General features: G+C 38.8%; 1 protein-coding gene across 5 annotated transcripts in view; it reads left to right on the top strand.

Annotated features, from left to right (window-relative positions):
• The window catches only part of LOC136859225 (zinc finger protein 28), a 115,450-nt gene that overhangs the window by 64,679 nt on the left and 36,634 nt on the right, over positions 1-14,137 (top strand). For 3 of the 5 annotated variants that reach the window (XM_067138684.2, XM_067138683.2, XM_067138685.2), the window contains exon 2: positions 7,064-7,254. In XM_067138684.2, coding sequence (XP_066994785.2) covers positions 7,102-7,254 — 153 coding nt within the window. In that variant the 5' untranslated portion in view covers positions 7,064-7,101. The remainder of the gene's footprint in view (positions 1-7,063; positions 7,255-14,137) is intronic. The other 2 variants (XM_068225279.1, XM_067138686.2) reach the window with 2 other exon arrangements.

Below are 14,137 nucleotides of genomic sequence, written 5' to 3'. Positions count from 1 at the left end.
TCTCTAATGATCTTTGATGATGTCGCAACAGAACAGCAAAACGTTATTCGTGCATTCTTTAGTATGGGTCGACATAAATATGTTGATTGCATCTATTTGTGCCAAACCTATTCTCGTGTGCCCAAGCAGTTGATACGCGACAACGCAAATGTTATTGTGCTTTTTCGGCAAGATGAGCGCAACATGCGACATGTGTATAACGATCATGTTAACACTGATATGACATTCGATGACTTTAAACGTATGTGTGCTAAATGTTGGTCATTACACCGTTACAGCTTTTTAGTTATTGATAAAGAAAGTGATGTACAGCATGGACGATATCGCATGGGTTTCGATCATTTTATATGCATTAACACAGAATTACAGTAACTACTTGATTAAAAACCACCATCATGTTAACATCTAGCAAGGAGATCACAAAACATATCATCCAAGCTCGAAACAATATTCGACGGAAATTTAAAGAGCTTAAACGTATTCAAGCAGACACGGATTTATTTTTAAAAACACAACTAAGTACACCACTCAAAGAAATTTTTAATTCTACTTCATTACCGCAGTCTACTTCAAGTTTTGCTTCTATGCAAACATCATATCATAAAGAGAAGCATGAAGAAGAAAAGCATGAAGAAGATACGGAAGAGAAGAAGCAGGATGTAGATCAAGAAGAGGAAGATAAGGAAGAAGAAGAAGAAGAACTTAATGATGCATCACCATCTAAGCGTGTTGAGTTTTTAACTACAGATGTTATTGCAGAAACACCTACTACATCGACGCAAAATCTACCATCTTTGTCTGAGGTTATGATTACACCAGAGTATCGCAATCAGTTTAAAACTTTTATTCAAGATACCTATGGATCTCTCTTTGCACCTTATATAGAAAAACTTTTTACAGGACAAACTGACACTACCTATGGTATTCGCTACGAAGATGACTGTTTCCGGATAGGAAATTCAAATGTTAAGATTAATAGCAACAAACTCATTGTAAAAGGTGTTACCTATAAACCTACGAAAGGTCTCTTAGAACTTCTTTTCTCACGAATACCTGACAAGGATATAATTTTACAAGATGATCTTAAAAAGTATAAAGCAATACTTTTTGCTACCGATGCAACACGACGTAATTACAAGAGAACAGAAGCTGTAAATGCGAATAAGAGTTACAAGTATCGTGAGTTTATTTCTAAGCTGTTTCCGACTGCACGTAGTCTAGACGTTATCTACAAGCCTTTGTTGCCGTATGTGGATGTAAGATACTGGAATGACCCAAACTTACTCGTTGAACGATTACAACTTTTAAGAGCATCGCAAGAGGCTGGTCACACTGGTCACGGATCAGAAATTCTAGAAATAGAAAGAGAACTACGTTATGCCGGTATTATTTTGTAATGGCTCGTCAAGAGAAGATCTCACCTGTAAAGGTAAACATCGCACATGAGTTACATAAACCAGCACGTCGCACCTACTGTCGCAGACGCGTTATTACACGAGGAAAAGATGATCTCTGGCAAGCAGACTTAGTAGAAATGATTCCATATGCTTCTAGTAATAAGGGCTATAAGTATCTACTTACTGTTATCGATGTGTACTCAAAGTTTGCTTTTGCACAACCCGTGCGTTCTAAAACAGCAGCTCAAGTTAAAGAAGCATTTAAACATATTGTTGAAGAATCGAAACGCTGCCCAAGGCTTCTTCAAACTGATCAAGGTAAAGAGTTTTACAACAAGGATTTTTCTTCTTACCTCAAGTTACTTGGCATTCAACACTACTCTACGTTCAGTAATCTCAAGGCAAGTGTTGTAGAACGCTTTAATCGTACACTCAAAACAATGATGTGGCGAGAATTTACAGCGCAAGGTTCATATCGTTGGATTGATCTGCTACCTAAGCTTTTATCTACCTACAACGATACACCTCATCGCACTATCGGAACAAAGCCACGTCTTGTTACAAAGAATACACCTCGTCTAGATGCTATTCATCTTGTAATCAAAACAGCTGATCCACGTCGCTATCGCTTTAAAGAAGGTGATTTCGTTCGCATCAGCAAACACAAGTCTATCTTTGCAAAAGGATACACACCTAACTGGAGCACTGAAATTTTTCAAATCAGAAGTGTTAAGCTTACTAATCCAGTTACGTATTTACTTCGCGATCTCAGAGGACAGCCTATTGAAGGAGGATTCTACATCGAAGAACTGCAGAAAACAAAATATCCTGATCACTATTTAGTTGAACGTGTTATTCGACGTCGTGGTAATAAACTGTATGTTAAATGGCTTGGTTTTAATAACAGCTTTAATTCATGGATTAATAAAGAGGATGTACTTTAAATCTTATGTGTGTTTTCTTTTAATCCTCTACGTTTCCTTTCTTCTAAGTCACTAGGACATGCTGTAGGATTAAACAACACCTGTAATATGTTTTGACAATTCATATTTATTTTAGACTATATACATACATTTTTATCCTTTGTTCATGTTACGGTCTTTGACACTCAGTTTTCGTTTTATTACACCAACTACGACAAGTGCTGCTATATTCTTCTGAGCAGCTAAAGCACTAGGTAATAACACATACACACACAGCATAACTTTACGAAGCAGATTTTAACAGCTACACGACATACTCTATGCAGGCAGCATGCAACTACATGTCAGGCGAACGTGTTCTAGGGCCGCAGGGGAGATGAAGCACGAAGAAAAGAAGATCAATCACTCTATTGATGAGTCCACGCCCAACATGCTTCCTCATCTTTCTCCCAGCACGTTTCTTCACCTTTTCCTTGTTTACTCTCTCCACAGCCATGATAAGTGTTTATAAGCGAAGACAACTCGTTAGTTTTAGGTCCGTGATACAGTTTAATTAGTTGACATGTACGGCACTGTCTCACAGAAGGTCTTCTAGCTAAACTCACGTGTTCATGATGTAAACTACACGTTTGAAGCTCTGACAAAACAGGATCTTGAGTCCACTCACGAGGCACCTTATCCCAAATCTTCTTTACAGCATTCGCAGCTACATTGACCAAAAATGCCTTTGGTAATGCATTTAACTCTTCTTCAGTAAAAGTGTTTAGTTTCTTTTTGCATGCATAAAACTTTACGATCGCCTTTTCAACTTCGTTACACTTAGTATCTGTTAGAAATGACATGATGTCTTTACTCTACAAATGTTTCTTTTACACTAAGGTTATTTCGACACTGCAGTTTACATATGTTGTTCACTTCCCGGCATGCACTGCGACACAACCAATCAAAGAGCATGCATACATGTTGTAAAGACTGTTTAGTTGTTTCTCTACTATGCTCTTTCGGAAGAGTTTTAAATGATGGGCACCCCAATTCATGCATGTCGATAACTTCACATGATGATGGTAGAAAATCACGCAACCATTCTTTCTTTTCACAACCCTTTAAAAGAACAAGATCTGCTCTTGACAAATGTGCATTCATCATTAAAGGTAGAAAACGATAAGGTATTCCTTTTTCTTCCCACTTCAAACCTAAATTGTTTTCAATCCACTGAGTCTGCTTTTTATCTTCATCTGTTTGCAAACAGTAAGGGAACGGTGGACTAAATACTAAACTAACAAGTTTTGGTGCCCACAACAAACAGCAATCTAACACAGCCACCTCTTTAAACACAAACTTATTTCCGTTTACTTTAAAGCCTTGCACATCAACTATTAATGTTTTCGTCATGTTTGCACTCCACACTCTATCACTGTTTCCCGAAGACTAAAGCTTTTAGTCAACGAACGGGTTTAAACATGCATGATAACGTCATCACTGCAGCGCGTGCTTACTCTAGCTTTCCCGATGCGTGATTAAACTTGTTCGAATTTACCGCCACCACATAGAGTGCAGCAGCGAGGTAAGCGATGTAAGATGGCGGTAGCTAAAGATGTCAACACGGTGCTCTGTTGATTAAAGATGGCTGCTTGTCAAAAAGATTTTTTCAAGTTATCCGCCACCACATAGAGTGCAGCACTGAGGTTTGCGATGCAATATGGCGGGTGACAGCTTGTCAAAGGTAAGTAGCTAAAGAGGGCAGCACTAAGGTTAGCAATGCAAGATGGTGGATGACAGCTGTGACGTAAAATATTACCCGCAAGATAGCACCACGATGCTCTTTTCATTAAAGATGGCAGCTAGAATTTTTCAAATTAACCGCCTCAAAGGTAAGTAGCTAAAGAGGGCAGCACTGTTCTCTCTGGATTAAAGATGGCAGCTTGTCGAAAAGAATTTTTCAAATTAACCGCCTCAAAGGTAAGTAGCTAAAGAGGGCAGCACTGTTCTCTCTGGATTAAAGATGGCTGCTGAATTTTTTCAAATTATCCGCCACCACAAAGAGGGCAGCACGGTGCTCTCTTGATTAAAGATGGTGGATGACAGCTGAAGAGCGAGTAGAATTTGTTTCCAAATAAGAGCACGTAGAATTTGCCGCCACCACATAGAGTGCAGCACTGTTCTCTCTAGATTAAAGATGGTGGATGACAGAAAAGCGCATAGGTTTGTAAAGCACGTAGAATTTGCCGCCACCGCATAGAGTGCAGCACTGTTCTCTCTAGATTAAAGATGGTGGATGACAGAAAAGCGCATAGGTTTGTAAAGCACGTGGAATTTGCCGCCACCACATAGAGTGCAGCACTGTTCTCTCTAGATTAAAGATGGCGGATGACAGCTGTCAGAAAAGCACATAGGTTTGTAAAGCACATGGAATTTACCGCCACCACATAGAGTGCAGCACTGTTCTCTCTGGATTAAAGATGGCGGATGACAGCTGACGAAATTGCCCGCATGATAGCAGCACAGTGCTGTATTGATTAAAGATGGCGGATGACAGCTGTCAAAAAAGCACGTGGCTTTGTTTCCCAACAAGAGCACATAGAATTTTTCAAATTGCCGCCACCACATTTCAAAGGTATCTAGCTAAAGAGTACAGCACTGTGCTCTGTTGATTAAAGATGGCGGATGACGGCTGTCAAAAAAGCGCGTGAGTTTGTTTCCAAACAAGAGCATGTAGAATTTTTCAATTTGCCGCCACCACATAGAGGGCAGCACGGTGCTCTCTTGATTAAAGATGACTGCTGTCATGTGGAATTGCCTGCCACCACATTTCAAAGGTAACTAGCTAAAGAGTGTAGCACGGTGCTCAAAGATGGCTGCTGTCAAAAAAGCATTTTTTCAAATTATCCGCCACCACATTTCAAAGGTAAGTAGCTAAAGAGGGCAGCACTGTGCTCTATGGATTAAAGATGGCGGATGACAGCTGTCAAAAAAGCATGTGGCTGTCAAAAAGCACGTGGATTTGTTTATCTCGAGGTAGTGAGGTTAAGTTTGTAGCACTAAGGTTTAGACCCGCCAAGATGGCAGCACTGCCGATGACAGGTGACGAAAGAGGGCAGCACAGCGCTCTGTAGTTTAAAGATGGCAGATGACAGCTGTCAAAAAGCACGTGGCTGTCAAAAAGCACGTGGCTTTGTTTATCTCGAGCTAGTTAGGTTAAGTTGGTACCACCGAGGTTTATTCCCGTCAAGATGGCAGTACTGAGGTTAGCGATGCGTTGTTGTCTGTCAAAAAGCACGTGGCTTTGTTTACAAATCTGTCAAAAAGCACGTGGCTGTCAAAAAACACGTGGCTTTGTTTACCTCATGCTAGTTAGGTTAAGTTGGCACTACTGGGGTTTAGGCCCGTCAAGATGGTAGTACTGAGGTTTGCGATGCGTTGTTGTCGATGACAGCTGTCAAAAAGCACGTGGCTTTGTTTACAAATCTGTCAAAAAGCACGTGGTTGTCAAAAAGCACGTGGCTTTGTTTACCTCGCGCTAGTTAGGTTAAGTTGGCACTACTGAGGTTTAGGCCCGTCAAGATGGCAGTACTGAGGTTAGCGATGCGTTGTTGTCGATGACAGCTGTCAAAAAGCACGTGGCTTTGTTTACAAATTCAAATTTCCCGCGGGAGGTGGAGGAGACCTCTGGGAGGCCTCTGGCTGAGGTGGAGGTGGAGGAGGCATCTGGGAGGCCTCTGGCTGAGGTGGAGGTGGAGGTGGCCACTGGGAGGCCTCTGGCTGAGGTGGAGGTGGAGGTGGCCTCTGGGAGCCTGAGGTGGAGGTGGCGGCCGAACTGTCCAATTATACTACTACTATAGGTTGTCACAAAAGTATGCACGTCACTGTAGGTTGCCACAAAAATATGTATATGACAGAATTTTAATCCGGTCGATGTAATCGGCTGTGGCAACGTCCGACTGGATTTTTAAAGGCCGACCTGATTGGCTTTGGCAATTTAAAGGCTGGCTGCTCACATTACCGCCTGGCTGCAAGAGGGTGAAGAATGTCCACCAATTAGATTAGAGTTTTGTTTCATTTTGTTGTAACTCTGTTTCTGTGTCACAACAAACAAAACAATCCCCCTGATGGTCCATGGCTTGACAAGTAACTGCTGCTCTGATTCAAGGCCTGCATATTATGAGATGACACATGGTTAGTGCAACAAAGCCTCTCCATCATTATTCTGGGATTTCTAGACCATTGTTGCCATCTTGCCATTAGGTGGCTTCTCAACTGTAATCACATAGACTGAGTTGACCTCAAACCAGCTGCTCTCAGGACTAGGTAAAAATCTCTGATCTTGCCAGGAATTGAACCCAGGGCCTCTGGATGAGAGGCATTCATACTTCCCCTAGACTCACGGCTGACTAATTTAAAAAATATATTTGTGTATTACCGTATTTTATACGTATATTGTAGTTTCGCTTCCAGAAGCTGCTGTGTGATGATGTCAGAGAAATACTAACCCAGAGTACATTTATCGTTAAGAATTGGAATTCTTTGCTATAACTCACATAGTATTGAATTTCAGATGGAAGAACCTTCCTGGTCAAAGTTCTAAACTGAAATACCTTGCATGTACATGGTTTTGCAGGTGGAATGATGGTATATAACAATTGTGATGAATATTGTAACTGATACTCATAATCTGTTATTTTCACTTTACTGTACTATACTATGTTGACTAGACTGTTAATGTTTTTTTTTTGTTTTGTTTTTCAGTTGAGGAGCTCATGTATACATTGTAGGTATCAAGCAGTATGGACAAGGAAGTTTATATCAAGGAAGAGCTAGAAACTGTGAAGGAAGAATGGGACATTAAATGGGAAACAGAACAGCATTTGGAGACCCAATTTGCTGCAAGTAGCCCCATTAATTCCAAGGTCGTTTACACACCAGATGGATTAAAATATGTATGTGGTAATGATGTTGAGTTGTTTTGGAGTCAACTAGTTTGATCCATGCTACCTTAACCCCTCTTGTCCCTACTTAACTGTTTGACCTCACAACTAATCTACTCCATTTGTCAAATTCATATCTTGATCCGTTTTTTTTTTTAAAATCACAATCTATATCGACACACAATATTTCCATGACCAGTTTTCAGAAGGTACTATTAGTGGGTATAATCAAAACTATTTAAAACATGTTAAATTCCACATAGGTTTGTTGTCAAAATTGAATTGCACTATATAACAAACAAATAGAACAAATGACAGAGATTGCAGAAACCTAACAATTATATTGACAAAAAAAGGCAGTGTTATGACATACCTTTGGAGGACTGGCTGGAAATACTGTCTCAGCTGTTGTACTGGTACTAACTGGAGTTCAGCATCGTGTTGCTAGTATGCAAGCAGCACGTGACATCTTCTCAGCGTTTTAAATAAGATGTGAACTATGGTGGTTCCATTTAAGAATCTTCTCAGGTTCTTTGTCCAGCTCCATTAATATTTTTGTGAATGTTTAATCCTAAACTGTAGTTACGTTTCAAACTTAATTTGATATCGCTGGGTTGGGTGGCTCAGATGTTTGGGGCACTGGCCTTCTGACCCCAGCTTGGCAGATTCGATTCTGGCTCAGTCCGACGGTATTTGAAGGTGCTCATATACGTCAGCCTCGTGTCGTTAGATTTACTGGCTCGTAAAAGAACTCATGCAGGACTAAATTCCAGCTCCATGCTATCTCTGAAAACCATCAAAGTAATTACGGGGACATAAATGCAATAACATTATTATTATTATTATTATTATTATTATTATTATTAATTTAATCTTTTTTCAATACCCTGAAAGTTTTGGTTTTTGTAAATGTATTCTTCAAAATCTGAGTATCTATTACCGTAATTGCTCACATATAATTTGCCACCCTGTATATCTTGCACCCCATTTTTAACATTTGAAATTGCAGAAAAAAACATCTCCGCACATATCAATCAATCAATCACATTAATTTCTAACATTGTCATAAAGACATATGATACATACACTGAATAAAGTTTGAGAATTCCATGGACATGCCTACATTAAATATCGGGACTCTACCAATTAATGTTACGGGACTTTGTAAGTAGCAGTACAAGAAGGAGCTGCATTTCTTTCTACCTGCAGAACGGTTGAGGCTAGCTGTTGTAACGAAAATACCTAACTCGCAAACCCCCCCCAAGATCGCATTCCTAGCCTGTCAGTCACACTCGGCCACGTGAACTGGGAGTATTTCCCTGTCCAGGCCGTCAAGTGATCAGGTATTATCCTTCTGTTGTCAGTATTCTGTCTTCATGTTTCATTCTTGTTTCTCAGTTAAGTTTTCTTGTGTACGTCGATTTTTAATTTACGGAGAAACATGGGAGTTATGCGGCTGGGTTTAAACTCAAAGTGATAAAATATGCTGAAGGACATGGTAACAGAGCTGCTGGTCGAGAATTCAGTATGACTGAGCTTAATTTTGCTACTGATGTAAACAGAAATCTGCGGTAGAAACCACCAACCGAACATGTAAGGCATTCAGAAGGCCGAAAACTGGTAAGTTTCCTCAACTGGAAGACGAGTTGCTTCATTACGTTATAGAGTTGCGAAATGATGACTTTAGTTTCTCACAGGAGATGCTACATTTCATAGTGTGCAAAATAGCAATTGAAGGAGGTATCAGGTGTTTGGATCTGAAAATGAGCCAGGATTAGAACCATAGATTCATGACACAAAATGGATTGTGTCTGTGAAGGCGAACATCTCTGTATCAGAGAACGCCAAGCTGTTTCAACGACAAAATCATAGATTTTCATCACCATGTGATAGCAATGCAGAAGAAAAACAATTACCTCTTAGCTCAAATTGGTACAACAGTTCAAACCGCGGTAAACTTTGACAAGCCATGCAACACAACACCACCATCAACAAGAAGGGAGAATCTAGCATGCTTGTACGTACAACTGGGTGTGAAAAACAGCATTGCAGTGTCATGCTGGCAATAACCGCAGACGGAAGAAAATTTCCACCATACTTTATTTTCAAAAGAAAAACAGTGCCTACAGCAAATTTTCACACAGGCATTCATGTACGGGTTCAAGAGAAAGGATGGATGGATACAGATCTTGTCCAGGACTGGGTCCATACAGTCTTGGGAGCATGGCTTCAACGCCCAGCAATGGTAGTGTGGGACAGTTTCAGAGGACACTTGGTAGAAGACACAAAGAAAGGTCTTCAGGAAATGAAAAATGATCTCGTTGTAATTCTTGGTGGACTCACACATTGTCTACAGCCCTTAGATGTTTCCGTTAACAAGCCCTTCAAGGACATCATATGTAAATTGTACACCTAATGGCTGACAGGAGGGGAGCATGAGCTGACGCCAGCAGGCAGAATAAAGAGGCGATCAATTGAACTCCTGTATGATCAGGTTAAGCAGGCATGGGTTATGGTGTCGAAGTGTTTCTTGATGATGGACATCGCAAACGCGTTGGACGGAAGTCATGATGATGCAGTCAAGAGTCAAAAATTTTTATTTGCCATTGACCATATACAATGAAATAAGCTTCGTCAACTGATAATAATTTAGTACTTTATATTACTAAGGCTAAATGAACATACACCTTTTATTAAAACTTAATACTAACATTAAGCATTTCTAAGAATTCAGAGGTATTATAAATGGATTTTCTTTTAACCAATCATACATTTTTCTTTTAAAATTACTTAAAGGAGTGGACCATGCAGAATGTGGTAATTTATTAAATAGGTAATCTTAAACAACTGATTTTATCTGAGTGAGCAGTTTTTGACAGCCTGTGAATTGCTTTGCCCCGAATATCATGAAGGTGAATGTTTTCCCTAGTACTGAATTCATTTATGTTGTTTTTAACATGTGTCAAAAATATATAAATATACAAACTTATAATTGTCAGTATTTTAAGCTTAATGAAGAGAGGTCGACAATTGTCAATTGCACCGGTCCTACACATTGTTCAGACAACCTTTTTCTGTATTAGAAGAATATTATATACGTAAGAAAAATGCCCCCATAATAACAGTCCATAAGTAATGTGTGACTGGAAGAGACCAAAATATGGCATCAATATGAAATCCCAAAAGTGTGACTGACTGACTTTTAATATCTTTGGATAATCCTAGTGTGAGAAACTGAGTTTTATCCTGATTGCAAAACAGCCTATTAGATGAAAACCAATACATTGCAGTTGCAAGAGCTTCCTGTGACATCTGATTCAAACCTGAGATGCTCTGGTGTTTTTTAATTAAGTTGTATCATCTGCATACAATATAAGAGCGTGACATTTGACATTTTGCGGTAAATCATTGACTGCTAGAATGAGTAAAAATGGACTGAGGACAGAGCCCTGTGGCACACCAGTTGTAACTTTCTTCAAAGTGGAATACCTATTTTTAATTGAGACAAACTGATGTCTGTTATTTAAGTATGGCTTAATTATGTTCAGTGAGGGATACTCGACACCATACATCTCAAGCTTTGCAAGTAAAATTTCATGATTAATCAATCAAAATCTTTACTCAGATCACATAACACAAAAGAGATCGCCTGCTTGTTTTCAGAAGCTGTTAATACCCAATTAACAATTTCAAGAACAGCAGTAGTAGTACATTAACCTTGTGGAAATCCAAACTGACTCTCGGATAGCAGATTGTAAGTTTCTAAATAGTTGTTGAGTTGATTGTACAAAAGTGATTCAAATATTTTAGAAATTATTGGAACAATTGAGACTGCACGATAGTTCTGAAGAAATTCTTTGTCCCCACTTTAAAATACTGGAAGAACTTTAGAAATTTTAAGTAGATCAGGAAAAACTCCAAACTCTAAACACTTATTAAAAATAAAAGCTAGAGGTTCACAAATCAGATGTATTATTCTTTTGATGATGTAATTAGATAACCAATAACAATCCATACTCTTAGAGTTTGATAATTTTAAGCTAACTTTAATTACTTCATCAGATGTGACTTCAACCCAATGGAAAGTGCTTCAGCAGGGGCTTGATTGTGAAGAAAGTCACTCGCAGCTGTACCTGTTGCCTTAATTTGATCTCTGATTTCTTTTACAGAGTTTAGGAAATAATTCTTCAGTTCTTCTGGATCGAGAAATGTGTCTTGAGTTCGAGTTGGGATGTTTTCTTGTACTATAACATCCCATGCCGCCTTGCATTTGTTGGGTGCATTCCGAATATATTTTTCACAAGCTAATGTTTTGGCATGGATAAGTTTACTTTTACATAACTTTTTACAATTAAGATAAGCTTTATACATGCCATTCTGCTCAGTTCCTCCTTGACAAGAGTTTTTATAAAATCTATACAGCAAAAACATTCCTTCTCTATACTGAGTCAGTTCATCAGTATACAAGTTCAACTTCTTGCTTTTAAGTTTACCATTACGACTAATTTTTACCAGTGGTGAACATAAATGCCACAATTCAACCAATTTTATCCAAAAAGTTTCCAAGTACAGTTTCAATATCAATTTTCTCCCATTTGAAATTCAAATACAAAACGACAGTTAATTTGTTTCAGATTTTCAATAAAAATGTTAATATAATCATCACCCTGACTTTTCACCCACATCAGAACAGGTTCATCAATGTAAATTATGTCAGGATGGTTAAGATATAATGATATAAGCAAGGGGTCATGATCTGCAAAACCCCCACCATCAAGTCTAAGTTTATACAAATCTCTCAAAAAATTTACAATAATATTATCCAAGCATGCATTATTGCATGTAGGTAGCTTGTTTGTCCAAGTTAAATTTAGAGTTCTTAGTAAATTCAGAAAATTCCTAGAGATATGCCCATCTGAATAGACAGTATGGGATGGTGATCAGAATGATGCACGCGAGAATACCTCAGATATAAAATGCAGGAATAGACAGAAATCCATCATAGCCTATAGCAAAGAAAATTAATGTAAATGTAATGTAATGGTATTCTGCACAGCATGTGTGTGTTCCCAATAATAATAATAAAATGTCACTAAAATATAAAATTACTGTAACTTGGAAAACACAATAAGTTGAAGAAAAGGGTATTAAGGCATGGCCATAGTTTATATCCAACTTATCCGGGAGTGTTTAATTCTATCCCGCAAGCTTTCCAATATATCTTCCATTGAACAGGACTTGATCCAACCATCTTGGAGCCCGGCTGCAACACAACTCACCGGGAAGGCGGAAGCAGCCTCAGCATACAGAGCAGAAGTGAGTCCTGTGGACGCGCGCACTTAACGATTCGCCTATTGAGCGAATGCGGAAGATCGCAGCTGTTGACGTAGTAATCACAGATAACAGTTTTAAATATACAGACATGGTCGATCACACTAATTAATGGCAGTTCCAAACAATGGATAATAAGGGGAGATAAAATTCCCATACACAAATAAAAATGTCCAAATAATTAGAGTTGCCCATAATCATGTCACAAATTTGACGCTTTTAGTGTATGGTACCCCTTGTTTTAGAGCAGCTGTACCTTGTGGATTCCCGCTTCCCCTCTCCCTAAATTTTGCATATCACATTCATGTAGCAAACAGTGGCATTTCTGTTATAAGATTATACTAAACCCTATTCCAGAAATGATAGCTACCACATGTACAAATTTTACTGAATTTTCAGATTTTACTTTTATTGGATTCAGGTTCAATAAAGTGCTGAATTACATGATATGAATATCAACTGAAGGCACTTTGTGATTGTAAAAAGAAATGCAAGTTTATCAGTACCGGTGTTCACCAGGAATTAAGGAAGGTGCATGTTGTAAAATTCCCTAAGGAATACAGAAAAATAATTGAAGAATGCATTAAAGGATTGAATATTCTGTATACAGGAAATGATAGATGACTTTCATTAACCCAATCGCATCATTTGACGACCCTAGCTCGTCATAGTTACTCGTGGCATATGAATCAAATGACGAGCTCTGCTCGCGGCGATGCACAGCTGTACATCAATCCATATAGTTCAGTCACTAACCCACAGACGCCACTTGTATGCATTCTGAGCTGAAGTTTACACATGTGGCTTCGGTTTTTTCCCTTTCACCAGGTTCTCGCACACTTCTGCAAAAAGAGATAAGAGAATCTTTATTCACATAATTTCGCTCTTGTCAGTTGCCATCATGGCTGCAAGCAGATATGCTGGTGTTGATGAAGAAGGAATACGGAAGCTAATAGATAGTGTTCTGGAGAGTGATATTGAAGGCAGTGATGTTTGTGATGACGAAATAGACCCTGAAGTCATTAGTTCGAGTACTAGCGATGCGTATAATAGTTCTGATGACACGGAAAGTGAAGCAAATAATGACGGTGTGCCGAGTCTTTCGAAACAAGCTCGTACCTCGGCACAGACTAACTTGACTGACTGGAACTGGACAAAAAGTGACAATAAACCTGTTGTACATAAGTTTAGTAAATACAGTGGGGTTAGTGAAAATTTATTGAAAAAGTTTGATACGCAGCCACTATCTGAACTCTCAGTTTTTTGTGAATACATGAACCCTTTGTTTGACAAAATATCTATCGAGACAAATTCATATGCAGCAAAACAGTTGAGCAGTCCTGACAGAAAAAAGTTGAAAGACGATGACAAATGGTTTGAGACTACACCTGACGAAATTAGGGCATATTTTGCGTTTAGTTATACTAATGTCACAAGTGGGAAAGTCAAGAATACAGTTATACTGGAGAAAAAATACGTGTATAAACACTCCTATTTTTCGTGAAACCATGAGCAGGAGAAGATTTATTCTAATTTCACGATTTTTACATTTTGTTGAAGATGA

The sequence above is a fragment of the Anabrus simplex genome, chromosome 1 (assembly GCF_040414725.1).
Source record: "Anabrus simplex isolate iqAnaSimp1 chromosome 1, ASM4041472v1, whole genome shotgun sequence".
Classification (NCBI taxonomy): Eukaryota; Metazoa; Arthropoda; class Insecta; order Orthoptera; family Tettigoniidae; genus Anabrus; species Anabrus simplex.
The sequence above is the reverse complement of the archived record's forward strand: the minus strand, read 5'-3'. Positions and strand labels throughout refer to the sequence as shown.